Here is a 13,540-nt window from a genome sequence, read left to right on the forward strand (position 1 = left end):
TCCTTGAAACTGATTGGTCCACACTAAGGGACGGCTTTCTTTTGAGCCTCGACCCAATTGGTGCTAGACCAGAGGACGCCAAAAGGCGTACAGCTCAAAGACAACGCACTATCAAAGTAATGAGAGCTCGGGGTTAGCATCTACATCATTAGACCTCTGCCAATACCAAAATATAATAGGGGTTTCCCCCTTTTTTCTGGCAACAACTGAAACAGGTTTTTTTTGTAAATCTTATTTTATCATGCTTGGACAAAGCAGCAAAAACAAAACAGTCCCAGACCATGCCAACCTTACACGCAGTCCCTCAATAAAATGCCACATGAACCATGTGAGAACTCTACCAGCATTGCAATGGTGACCTGAATCGTCAAAGCGTGTGGAAAATAGGGCCGAGTACACGTGTGTGGTTTGGTTTGAATGTCTGGGTGTGTGTGAATATAAAAATTGTGGCATTACTTTAGAAATGTGTGGGTTATTATGGAGGGAGCGGTGGTGCAGTGGTTCGCACACTGCTCCAAATCGGAAAATGTAACTCGGGCCAGTTTGATTTCCATCCATGAATGGAACGATTCAACAATGCGATTATAATTTGGATTCAAAGTCAATCGATTCCACTTTTTTTTTTACATTGTGATTTGTCGTGTCCATTGGTGGTTGCAGGGATGACGATCACTCATTAACATGAATTGTAACATGTGTGTTGTATGACTCGCATACATCCCAATCGTACACACACTCGGCATCCCATCGAGACGTCGCAGGCTTCTCAGGTGCGAGTCAAAATTATGATTTGATTCAGAATCCATTCCGTGGCTACCACGAATCGCGTAATCTCCTTTTATGTGGAGAGACTGGTGACATGATGGAGGCGCTGCTTATCACATGTGACATTCTACTAAGGGGCCGTCCATAAATGACGTCACGCACCTGGGGGGGGTGAGAAATGTGACGTCACATCAAAATGTGCAACTTTAAATAAATATTTAAGTTTTTATAAATGTTTTCTCCTACAACATCACGAGTGCAGCGCCACATTAAATAGGCACTACAATGATAATAGTTGAAAGCGATTTGAAGCATGTTTTATTGGGGGGGGGGGGGGGCAGAGCTTTGTGACGTCATTCGAGGGGGGTCTGACTTTTTGTGACGCCGTGTGACGAGAGGGGGGGGGTCAAAATTGTCCTAAATCGCGTGACGTCATTTATGGACGGCCCCTAAATGGAACACGCTGGCTGACTTCATTACGTCACTGACGTGCGGGGACGTCAACATGAAGGCCTGACGTCACGCCGGGGAACGAACAAAACAAACGATGTGTCGTAACGACTAGACATGACGTCACAAGCAGTTAGGTATGACGTAATTCGTAGGGAACCGGACGCGTTCTGTCGTCACGGCTTCCCCTTATAGGCGTGACGGTGATTTGTTGTTCAACATTCTCGCCTCCTCTGCGAGCGTAGTGACGTCATCCGCAGCGAAGCAGACGTCGTGACGTCATGTCAGCGGGGCGCGCTTGTCGGTGACGTCACGCGCCGGTCTCGTTTACCGCCCGAATTCCCACCACCTCCTGCTGCCCACCTCGCCTCAGAACTCTGCGCGGTAATCGCCTCCACGTTTTATCTGCCGCAATTATCTCGCACACCGCGAATTAAACACATCCACAAGCGTCCAGGTCGAAGCGGCTGTGTGTTGTTGTGTTGTGTGTGGTGTTGTGTTGTGTGTGGTGTTGTGTGTTGTTGGCGTTGCGATTGACCGCTCACGTGCGTCGGAGGTTCCCTTGTGAAGAGAGAAACGCCAATGGGCCCGCGACGGGAAGTTTGAGGTAAAAACAACGAAACGTTTAACAACGACGAAGCTCCTTAGTGTGACAACATTACACACAAGCCTCGTCGCGATCAATCGACGAAAGTTGTCGCCGTTCGTGCGAGGAAGCCGCCGCCTTTTCGTCGTCGTGTGGTTTTGGGGGCTTCGTGAGGCGAGCGACGATGTTTCGGCTCCTTCACGATCGACGAAATGACAACGGACGGATAACAAACACCGAGGCGACAGTAGTACAAGTTCATTTATTTGGTGTAGCGCTGTGAGACATTCGGCTCTTGAATCGGGTGCAACCGCAACAAACAACAAAAACATGAACCAGAAAACATCTTTAAGTGAATATGTTACTGAGTGCAAACAGAAAAGCCAAGGAAAAACAGCAACATATTCCACAAAAAGCACCGTACACCAACGCTGTGTGCAAAAATCCCAGTGGGATGCAAGTCAAACAACAACAACCACAAGACAACTTAGATTAAGGCCATCAGTCTAACTCTGTACTACAACAAGCAAACATGGACAAACGTGACGGACACGGGTGGCTTTACATTCAGTGTTTCATTACTAAAGTGTCACTGGATTTATTTCGGTAATGGCACGTAGAAGGGAAATAAAAGAATACAAATATTAAAACAAATTTAATTGTTTTATATTTGTATTATTTTATTATAAACTTTAAAAATATATATTTGTATTTTATTATTTTTTATAATTAAATAATACAAATATAAAACAATAAAAACAATAGTTTTTAATTTGTATTACTTTATTATTTCTCTTCTACGTGACTACCGAAATAACCAAGAATATGAATCCCTGCAGTCACGAAAGCTTTAAATACAAATTTGGATTTATTTCGTTTTAATGTTCGTCGGCCGAATGTTCATTGGCGTTAAATTATCCGTGGGGATGTGTGTGGGGGATCTTTCGCCTGTGTGCCCATGGCCCCGTGGTGAATGATATTGTTTGTTTTGTTTGCCATTTGCTTTTTTTATCAGGAAATTGTCAAGTTTATGACCCAGCGACCATGTCGTGGAAGAAGCTGCGGAGAACCGGCGTGCCCGCGGATGTGTGCGAGCGACTATCCAAGCACAACATCCACACCTGCCAGGTAACTCGCCTGATACGAACATCAATTCCCCCCACCCCTTGCCAGCTCACCTCACCTGATGAGCAACAAACCCTCACACCTGTAAGTTCACCTCACCTGATTGACATCAACAGACCTGCCAGGTAACACTCGCCGGATATGAACACTCACTAACAAGATCACCTCACCTGGTGAGCAACAATCCTCAACACTTGTGAGGCCACCTTACCTCATGGACATGAACACACTCGACTCTCAGGTCACCTCACCTGAGATGAATACCCAGGTGTCAGGTTGCCTCACCGTGTGAGCAGCAACTTTAAAACTCACACGCATCGTCTGATGTACACGAACACACCTGCCAGGTCACCTCAACTGGTCAGAGAAAACAACTCTGGTGAGGTCCTCATCTGCTGGACACGAATACTGACCTGTGGGGCAATATCAACCTGATAGGGGGTACTTAACTGATCCTATTCACCTTTAAATGCTCAGTCATATTTTAAGGAACAGGCCCCTTCACCACTGAACACCAAAAGATCCAGATTTTACTTGTTTTTAATACTGGACTGTGTATTCCACATGAATATTTAAAGTGAAAAGTCGTTTTATCATGCTGTTTATCAGCTTTCACTTCACTGGATCGCTAAAGCTTAAGATGTTCACACGTTTACTAAAACCGTTTGTCAATAAATAAAGGACGTTGGTTAAATACCACAATAAACTTTCAGGATCCTAAAAAGAATAAACATAAAAAAACGCACACTGCGGAATTGCTGTGCAGCAAAGTTTAACAGTGCTGAAGTCGTAAGTAATTGTCATGTTTTTGTTTACGTGACAAACCTGACAAATTGGCTATCGGGTGGTGGTGGGTTTACGACACATTTCTATTTAATGGCTAAGTGCGGTGCGAAAGAAGTTCAACATACTTACCGGAAAAAAACCACCTCTATTATGAATGCATACCTGTCAACCCATACGATTTATCTGTATTCTTGTACAGGGAAATTGAGTTTTCAGGTGCATACGGTGTATGGCCGTTTCAATACGGGTGAAACAAATAATAGGGCCATTTAAAAAAAGTCGTGGGACAATTTTTTTTTTTACTCTGGAGAGTAGCGATCCCCATTGCAGCTGACAAATTTGATCTGGAATTAAGACGCGCTCGGTACAGATCATGCGCACAAACTACATTTCCAAATCCGATTTTCCAAACAAGCCCCACCACGGCACAGCGGCAATGGCAGCGTTACCTCCTGTGGCAAAGAAGGCAAAATTAGCGACGGCGACAGGCAGATATTTCAAAGAGTGGGGGAGCCCGATCTATGCTCAAGGGCATAGATCGGGACTTATTAAGATGAACGTTGAGATTTATAGGGGCACGGGGTGACCAATAAGGTCTGAATTGGTCTGTAATAAGGTAGGGCACTGATAAGGGGTTGACAGGTATGTAACAGTGGCCAGATGTCTCGGAAGCCTCTGCATTAAACTGAAACCACTCTCTTCTTGGTTCTTTTGGTAAAGTCACGTAGAAGGTAAATAATAAAATAATACAAATAAAACATAATAAAATAAAAAATTCTCACGACGTTTCGGCCACAACACAAGCAGCTGTCCTCAGGTGAAGAAACAGAGCTGTCTGAGGACGGCTGCTTGTGTCGTGGCCAAAACGTGAGAATTTTTATTTTATTATGTTTTATTTTTATTATTTTATTATTTCCCTTCTACGTGACTTTACCGAAAGAACCAAGAAGATGAATCCCTGCAGTCACGAAAGCTTTAAATCGAAATTTGACACCACTCTCGTTTGGATTCCCTTTCAGGACTTCTTGTCACTGTCCTCGGTGGAACTGCTGCGCGTCACGGGCAAGAGCTATGCCACGGTGCGGCAGCTCGCGAGGGTCGTGAGCCAGGCCTGCGCACCCCGCGTGATCACCGTGCGTCTTTGACTCCCCTGACACCAGTCCGACCGGACACTGCACATGTAGGACACCCGTGATCAGAATCAGAATAGTTGTTTATACTGGAGGAATCCGATGAGCTATAAAGCTCTTTTTCAGAGTTGTCCAGTAGGGGCGGGTAAGAACGTTACAACAAGAAACAACTTCTTCTTGGTTCTTTCGGTAAAGTCACGTACCAAGAAGATGAATCCCTGCAGTCACGAAAGCCTTAAATCGAAATTTAACAAGAAACAATTCTAAAGCATGGAGTAGGCACATAACGATTCACAATTTGAAATTGATTCTTATCCTCACAATACATGCATGAAATAATGCATATTGTATCTAATTAATGTGTATGTATGTACATTGTATGCAAAACATTTCTTTAGGTTAGAAGATTAAGACATAGCAAATAAGACATGTACAAATGTGAGAGAACTATACAATACAGACATCGAAATATTACAGACAAAACAGTATAAACAAGACAACAACACTTGATTCTTGAATTTTAATCATTTTGTGACCCTCGTCCTATAATAATGTGGGGAAAAGTGTATTGCTATATGTCTAACTTATAACAGCAGTAGGCCACATTGTTTTTTTACTTTAACAAATGTTTCGTGCTTACACATTTTCTCAAAACAGGCATTGGAGATGAGGGATAGACCCATGGCTGCATTCTTTGCCACATCCCTTGCTGCACTTGACAGGGATTTACAAGGAGGCATTCCCTGTGGCTCAATCACTGAGGTAGGTAAGCCTTCTATCCCAATGCCATATGCTTGACTAGAGGACCTGTTTTTGGTTGTTTATCTCATTTGTGTTGCTCTTCCCTTAGGTCGCTGGCCCATCCGGCTGTGGAAAAACGCAGTTCTGTATGATGCTGAGTGCTCTAGCTACATTGCCAGCATCCCTGGGTGGACTGGACGGGGGAGTCATCTACATCGACACGGAGTCGGCCTTCTCCGCAGAGAGGTGTTGATTGGACATTTACATGATGAGGCCAGAGAGTTTAAGGAAGATGCAACCCTCAAATAAATATGTATCTACAAGCTTGTAGATTACATACCTAGGCTGTGTGTTCTATGCTGACCAACATGAAATATAACTCATAAGAAAAAAAATACTTAAAATCAGGTGACTCTGTATAGTGTTATTGTGGCATCACGGCTTTGATGTATTGCCATGTTTGCCAGTGACAGGAGTGCTATAATGCAGTTTATTTTATTGAGGTATCTGCAAACATGTGTTGAACAGTCTAGCACTCCACAGTCTAAATACGTATCTACAATATATTTTTCAGATCGTGTCTTTAAATTATCCATTGGAAATACAGCTTGGAAAATTTAGATTTTAATGTGAAATCTGATACATTTTAATGCAACAATGAGAATTACTGTTTACAATAATTCTCATTTTATTATTTTTGTTATTTTCAAAGCGTTTCTATAAGCAAGATTATTGAGTTTACTTGGTTGAGTTTTACAAATGTGGCTTATTTAACGGTGTCCGTGTGTTGTATGTATTTATAAAGGTTAGTGGAGATTGCTCGAAGTCGTCACCCAGAGCATTTCTGCACAGACGAGCACGTCATTGCCATGACCAACCGTGTGCACGTATACAGAGAGCTCACTACACAGAGCGTCCTGAGCAGGTACTTCACACTTCACTTAATTTGCAACATGAATGCATCGGTCTCCTGTAAATATATGCAACACACTCGATGCCAGGGCCGTGCAACCTTGTTTGAGCTCTGATGATGTTGCAAATCTATATCCCGCCCACCCACGAGCCGTCACGGTATAGTCTCTGTGCGGTGAACAGTCCACCAAGTTGCTCACCGAACCTTCTGCCGGTCAAAACCGTGCCGCATGCCGTTTCTGGCCCACAACCCAAAGGTTGCACACTTCTGCTCTGCACAATTACAGCAATCATGAATTGCTAAGCAAGCCTTTAAAAAGTGTACCTGCCTCTGTTTTTAGCTGTGGCTGTTAAGTTGAGTATTTGGATCCTGTCGTTAAAAGGCACTATATTAACAGAAATAGCCACGTGAAGAGAGCGAAAAAGAAATGTTATGCATTTTTTAATCCCAACAGCAGATGTTGCCACTGTCACTCTTAATGTATGAAAATATTTTAACATGTGAAAAGTAGTACTGTATGATGACAACAAAAATCACATTTATAATTGTGTGGTTGTTACACAATACACAATTTCAATATGTAAGACCGGGAAAGAGGCCATTGAGACCAGAAGTATATTTTGCAAAGGAGACCTGTGTCATATAAATACACTGTAACAGTAAACCGATTCTTGTGTAACAGGTGGAGATGCAGAATGTTTTTAATTCAAGAGTTAAATAAAATCATAACACGAGTAATACAGGTTCCAAAGTGTGAATACCAATTCAAATGAAAGGTTAAATTGCAATACAGAATCCTGCAAAACAATCGGTCTATCACAAAGCTGTGCGATGGATTGTGGCCATGTGGAGCAGGCTGGAGAGTCTTGAAGAGGAGCTCATAGCCAAGCGCGTACGTCTGTTGGTGCTGGACTCTGTTGCCTCGGTCCTTCGCAAGGAGATCGACTTGCGGTTTCTTGCGGGGGTCGCTGAGCGATCTGAACTCCTCTCCCATCAGGCTGCCTTGCTCAAGTATCTTGCAGAGGAGTTTTCTCTGCCGGTAAGCGATCACTGAACTTTCCGCTCTCCCATCTGCTGATACATTTAGTGCTTCAAGTGCTCGGATACCTAGAGAAAAATAATGATTGAAATTTTCATCTTTCCAAGTTCATTTACTTATTCAACAAAAGACAACTTGCGTAATTATGTCTGCAGACGGAAAGTCCACCTAACACACCAGTATGCCGTAAATTAGAATTTAGTTTGATATTGTTTTGATTAATTTTTAAAGATATAACTAAGTGCAACTGAACGTTTATTCTTGAGAGACATTATAGAATTCAGCCCAATCAAACTGTCAGGAACTCCTTTATTTATCTAGAGTAAATTGCATAAACTACAGTCCTCGACTTATGAGCATAATTCATTCATGAGACCTGTTCATAAGTCGGAACACAATGTACTCTAAATCCCAATACGGTCAGTGTTATGAAATGTGTTATGGTTCAACAAAAAATGGAAACATTGTGAAACTCATAAATAAGAATTATAGTACATTTGCATCTAATGCTGTAATACATTCTTGATTTGAAGCTTTCGTGACTGCAGGAATCCATATTCTTTGGTTCTTTCGGTAAAGTAACGTAGGTATAAAATAAAATAAATCACGACGTTTCGGGCGCAACACAAGCGTCCGTCATCAGGTGGGAAAGCATGTTCCGCTGCTGAGACAGACTGTTTAAAAAGGTTTGAAATGGGTGTAGCCTAAGGGTCATAAAGAAGTGGGCAGGGCTAGTGATGTTAATGTGAGAAATCAGCATGTAACTGTAAGATAGGTGAGTGGCCTCCTCGATGAGGGCACAGAAGTGGCTATGTTAATGTGAGAGATTAGCATGTTAATTTAAAGTCGAAGAGTGGTGCAATCCAAAGGACATGTGAGTGCAATATAAAGGACATTTGACCATGAGAGATCTAAGAGAGAGGCATAGAGAGAGACATACACAGAGAGTCGGAAATAACAGCTGACTTAGGCAGGTAGGATGGAAACATCACAGTCAGTTAAGACTTTACCTGGTTCATAACGTCCTTCCAATGATCACTCAGTTTGTACCCATCCTCTCGGTTGAAATTGTGTCTGTGTTTATACATCTGGATGGCTTCAGAGATTTTTTCATGAAGCCATCCAGATATATAAAGCCTCATCAGACTGTTGGGGCAAGTGCTGTGATCGAGCAGCACCTATGAAGGCTGGCACTGCACACGAGGCCAGTGGGCAGCACCACGACCGGCCACGTTTGACTGAAGTGATGATGACGATTGCTTGTGTTGCAATCGAAACGTCGTATTCTATTATTTCATTTATTTTCTTTCTACGTGACTTTCCCGAAAGAACCAAAAAGTAATTATTGCAGTCACGAAAGCTCCAAATCAAGTTTGAAGTGATGATGTTTATGCACTGCACCAGGTGCTCATTATGAGGCCTAGTCGACCTAGGGGAGGCTCAAGACCCATTCAGATAATCGTCACTGGTGTTTGTCGGTGGGTTGGTAGCACAACTGCTACACTACCGCTCCCCGCACGAAAAACAAACTCACTTTCACACACAATCACCAATACCCGCCATTCGCCACGAAGTGACGGTAACGTCACCACGGCACCTGTGCCAGGCCAGGTGCACTTTGAGGCCACGTGAAGGCCACACACAATCACTTTCACATATACATTGACTTTCACGCGCACAAACACTCCTCACGCAAGGCCTACTAATACATCTTGCAGAGGATCACAAAATAGTTCAGTTTGCAAGTGTGAGTTTGCATTTTAAATCAATGTTAAAAAAGTTGTGTCATGGAAGCTGGTTCATTAGTTGTGGGTATTCGTAAGTTGAGGACTGTATGTACTTCATTTCTCTCGGACATAAAGCTCACGACCTTAATCCCTCATTGTCTGTTTCTGCCACAGTTAAAACATGTTTTAAATATGTGGAGTAATTTTAGAAAGTAAACTTTATAAACAGTGCTTTAATTTGGAATTATTATGACAACATTGTTTTATAGTCCACTAGCGGAAGTACCCGGCTTTGCCCGGGTGAAAAATATATTTCTTAAAAACCTTACATATATATACACAGATACTAAGGTATTGTCAAAGCCCGGTGGGCTGTTTGTACATTTCTCCACCAACAAATATATAAGAGGCTTTCACAAGTCCAAAAAGTTGTAGAAAGTGTGGGGTAAATAGTTGATGTCAAAATGTTTCTGAAAATTGTGGTCTCCCCCCCCCCCCTCAAAAAATATCTTTACCCCTCGTAGGTATATATACTAACAACACCTTACATACAGCAGAGGAAGTGGTATCTATTGACTCTGTAGTAGTATCTACTGACTGTACCGTAGTATCTACTGAGCCAGTAGTAGCTACTGACTGTGTAGTAGTATTTAGTGACTGTAATAACTACTGACCATAGTAGTATTTACTGGGCCTACAGTAGTATCTACCGACTATATACTCGTAACGACTAACTGTATAGTATCTGCTGACTCTATAGTTGTATCCACTGACTATAGTAGTGACTACAAAAGCTATAGCAGTATCTACTCACTCTATAATAGTATCTACTGACTCTAGTAGCAACTCACCGTAGCAGTATGTACTGACTGTATAGTAGTATATACTGACTGTAGCAGTATTGACTGACTGTAGTGGTATATACTGACTGTTTTAGTATTTACTATAGCGGTATCTACCAACTCGATAGCAGTATCTACTATCACTACAGCAGTGTATACCGACTGAGGTCGTACCTGCTATCACTACAGCAGTGTACTGCTGTGTTGGTACCTGCTATGATTACAGCAGTGCATACTGCTGTGTTGGTACCTGCTATGATTACAGCAGTGCATACTGCTGTGGTGGTATCTGCGATGATGAGAGGAGTACATATTGTGGTGGTGGTACCTGGTATGATAACAGCAGTGCATATTGACTGTACTCATCATTCACCCTCACCATTCACCACTCACAACAACAACAGCAGCAAGATGGCGGCGGCGTGTGCGGCCACGTGTGCGTTGTGCTGCATGGGTGTGGGCTGTGCGTGAGAGTGGGTGAGGGTGAGCTGCGTGTGAGTGAGCTGTGTGTGTGTTTAAATTTAGTGTTTTAAAGATGTCAATTCACCTGCTGTGTATCTTACTACTGTCCCTCCCGGCCATATCTAGTGCCACACTCAACTCTACAAATGGCTACCCGCGTTACTTTGCGTCAATACTTATTGCTAAATTTGCAACTACACCTGCTAATGAAACAACTTATAGACACTTCTACACTCCATCATTATATCCTTTTAAACCCTATCTTTGTCCCATTACTTCACCAGCACTCCTTCCAAACTTCATTCTGCTCTTAAAAATAACACCATCTGCGAGCTGCTGCTATTCGTCCAAGGTTCGTCGCTCTTCATCCTTTCACAGAAAATACCTGTGCAAACTATTAATTCTACTTTTCTTATTTCTGGGTGGTATTGAGCTTCATCCTGGACCAAATGTAAAGAACTCATATAATTCTGTAGATTTTTCTGGCAGAAAAGGTGTTGGTGTTCTACATGTCAACATCAGAGGGCTTTTGATTAAATTAAGTCAACTAAAACTAGAAGTAGCAAATCTTGACCCGGACATATTTTGCCTAACAGAAACATTTCTCACTCCTGCCGTCAATGACTTGCAGATTACGATTGACAACTACAATCTTTTTCGGCTTGACCGAGGATCTAAAGGAGGTGGAATTGCCATCTATGTTCGTAATACTATTGCATGTTCACCAGCTCACTCCTTGTTTAAAAAATGTTGCTTTGAAGGTCTGGCTCTCAGAATAACTCTCCCTAATAATCAACACATATTGGTAGTGTGCTGCTATAGACCGCCTAGTGGGAAGGATGTTGAAGCTGCATCTGCACTGAGAGAGCTTCTTGGGGGCCTCCCTAAAGGTGAAATAGTTTTAGTGGGTGATCTAAATTGGAATTGGCTAAACCCGCCGGCCGTGGCCACAAATTTTGCAGATGAATTTAACCTGTTTCAATTAATAAATGTCCCCACAAGACCCAACCTAAAAAATCCGGGACAGTCATCTCTGCTTGACGTCCTATTGACAAATGCCCCTCACAATTTCGCACTGACTGGTGTTCTAGGTAATAACCTTAGTGATCACTCCTTCATTTTTGGGGTGAGATCATCAGCCAGACCCAAAGCCCCCCCTAAATTGGTTGAGAAGCACTCCATGAGACACTTCAGCACTCAGGCATTTACTAATGATGTGCTTCACTCGGATATTGACAAGGTCTGTGATATTCCAAACCTGACTACGGCTTGGGAGACCTTCAGGTACACGTTTCTCCAAATTCTTAACAAACATGCTCCGTTGGTTAAATTTAAAACTAAAGGCAACCGTCCACCATGGTTTGATCCTGTGATTACAAAGCTCATGAAAACTAGGGACAAGGCTTGGGCATGTGCTCAGAAAAGTAATTTGGTCAATGACTGGCTAGAATACAGGATTTTAAGGAATAGATGCGTCAAAAAAATACGGCATGCAAAAAATAACTACTTCTCTTCCACTCTCCTTGAATCTCATGGAAATGCCAGGATTTTCTGGAAAACAATCAAATGTATCGAAAAGGCATCCAAAACAGATCATCTGCCCGTTCAGCTTAACCGAAATGGGGAATATTTTTCAGATCCCCAAAAAATAGTTGACAATTTTAACCTTCATTTTTCTGAAGCTGGTACCCTATTTGATAATGTATTGGGAGTCACCCCTGCTCATGCAAATTCCTACACTCCTGTCCAAACATTAAGCGAATTTAGTTTTCAGCCAATCCACGAAAGTAATGTTCTGAAACAACTGTCCTACCTCAAAGGGTCCTCCTCTACCGGAGCAGATAGTATTCCCGTCTTTGCTCTACTAACTGTTGGTCACCTAATATACAAACCTATAGCCCATATTTTCAACCTGTCCATCAAAGAAGCATCAGTTCCTCTAGAATGGAAACATTCCTATGTTCGTCCACTTCACAAAGGGGGCCCTAAAGATGATCCAAATAACTACCGACCTATCTCAATTTTGTCCCCGTTGATGAAAATTTTTGAAAAATTATTGACCTACCAAATTAACAGTTTCCTGTCCGCCAACAATCTATTACATCTAAAACAATCTGGGTTCCGAAAAAAATACAGCACCACATCTGCTGCATTAGACTCTCTGAATCACATTTACAGTAGCCTTGATAATAAGCAGTACTGTGCCTGTCTTTTTCTTGACTTGTCCAAAGCTTTTGATACAGTAGACCACAACATCCTGCTTAGTAAAATAAGTTGCCTCGGTTTTTCCGAAAACACAGTAAAATGGTTAAAAAATTACCTCTTTTCTCGCACCCAAACTGTATTCACAGATGGTTGGAGGTCAAACAGTGTTAAGATAACAAAAGGGGTTCCACAGGGTTCCATTCTCGGCCCCCTCTTGTTTTCTCTTTATGTAAATGACTTGGGCACTGAACTGGATTATTCCAGGGTAAATCTTTTTGCAGATGACACGGTACTAATTACTGCTGGCCGCTCTCCGGATGACGTGATTGCTAAGCTCCAGAGTGATTTCAACAAACTACAACATCAGCTAGTTGCTCTTAAACTAGTCCTAAATCCTGCCAAAACCAAGGTGCTATGCTTCTCACCAGGACTAAAGTGGGAAGTTATTTTTCCCCAATTACATACCTTAAATAATGATCAAATAGAGCAAGTCAAGATCTATAAGTATCTTGGGGTCATCCTGGATTCAAAACTGAATTTTGAAGATCACATTGATTATATTGGGAAAAAGACAAAAATTAAAATTGGTTTTCTATATCGACACAAGCACTGCTTCCCTCCTATGTTCCGTTTGGAATTGATTAAAGCTACCGTACTGCCTCTACTTGATTACTGTGACATTGTGTATAAATCAGCCCCAAGTACTGTACTGAAGAAGCTTGACTCAATGTATCACTCGGCCTTAAGATTTGCATTGAACTGCCCATAT

General features: G+C 42.2%; 1 protein-coding gene across 7 annotated transcripts in view; it reads left to right on the top strand.

Annotated features, from left to right (window-relative positions):
• Nucleotides 1–1,510: 1,510 nt before the first annotated feature.
• RAD51B (RAD51 paralog B) overlaps nt 1,511–13,540 on the top strand; it is an 82,289-nt gene continuing 70,259 nt past the window's right edge. Inside the window, exons 1-7 of one of the 7 annotated variants that reach the window (XM_061559032.1) lie at nt 1,511–1,599; nt 2,817–2,929; nt 4,732–4,845; nt 5,500–5,604; nt 5,693–5,829; nt 6,389–6,508; nt 7,352–7,535. In XM_061559032.1, coding sequence (XP_061415016.1) covers nt 2,846–2,929; nt 4,732–4,845; nt 5,500–5,604; nt 5,693–5,829; nt 6,389–6,508; nt 7,352–7,535 — 744 coding nt within the window. In that variant the 5' untranslated portion in view covers nt 1,511–1,599; nt 2,817–2,845. Of the gene's footprint in view, nt 1,600–1,620; nt 1,823–2,816; nt 2,930–4,731; nt 4,893–5,499; nt 5,605–5,692; nt 5,830–6,388; nt 6,509–7,351; nt 7,536–13,540 lie in introns of those variants that run through there. The other 6 variants (XR_009755685.1, XR_009755684.1, XM_061559031.1 and 3 more) reach the window with 6 other exon arrangements.

Source organism: Lethenteron reissneri, chromosome 25 (genome assembly GCF_015708825.2).
Source record: "Lethenteron reissneri isolate LAM-NWPU_2019-01 chromosome 25, ASM1570882v1, whole genome shotgun sequence".
NCBI classification, from domain to species: domain Eukaryota; kingdom Metazoa; phylum Chordata; class Hyperoartia; order Petromyzontiformes; family Petromyzontidae; genus Lethenteron; species Lethenteron reissneri.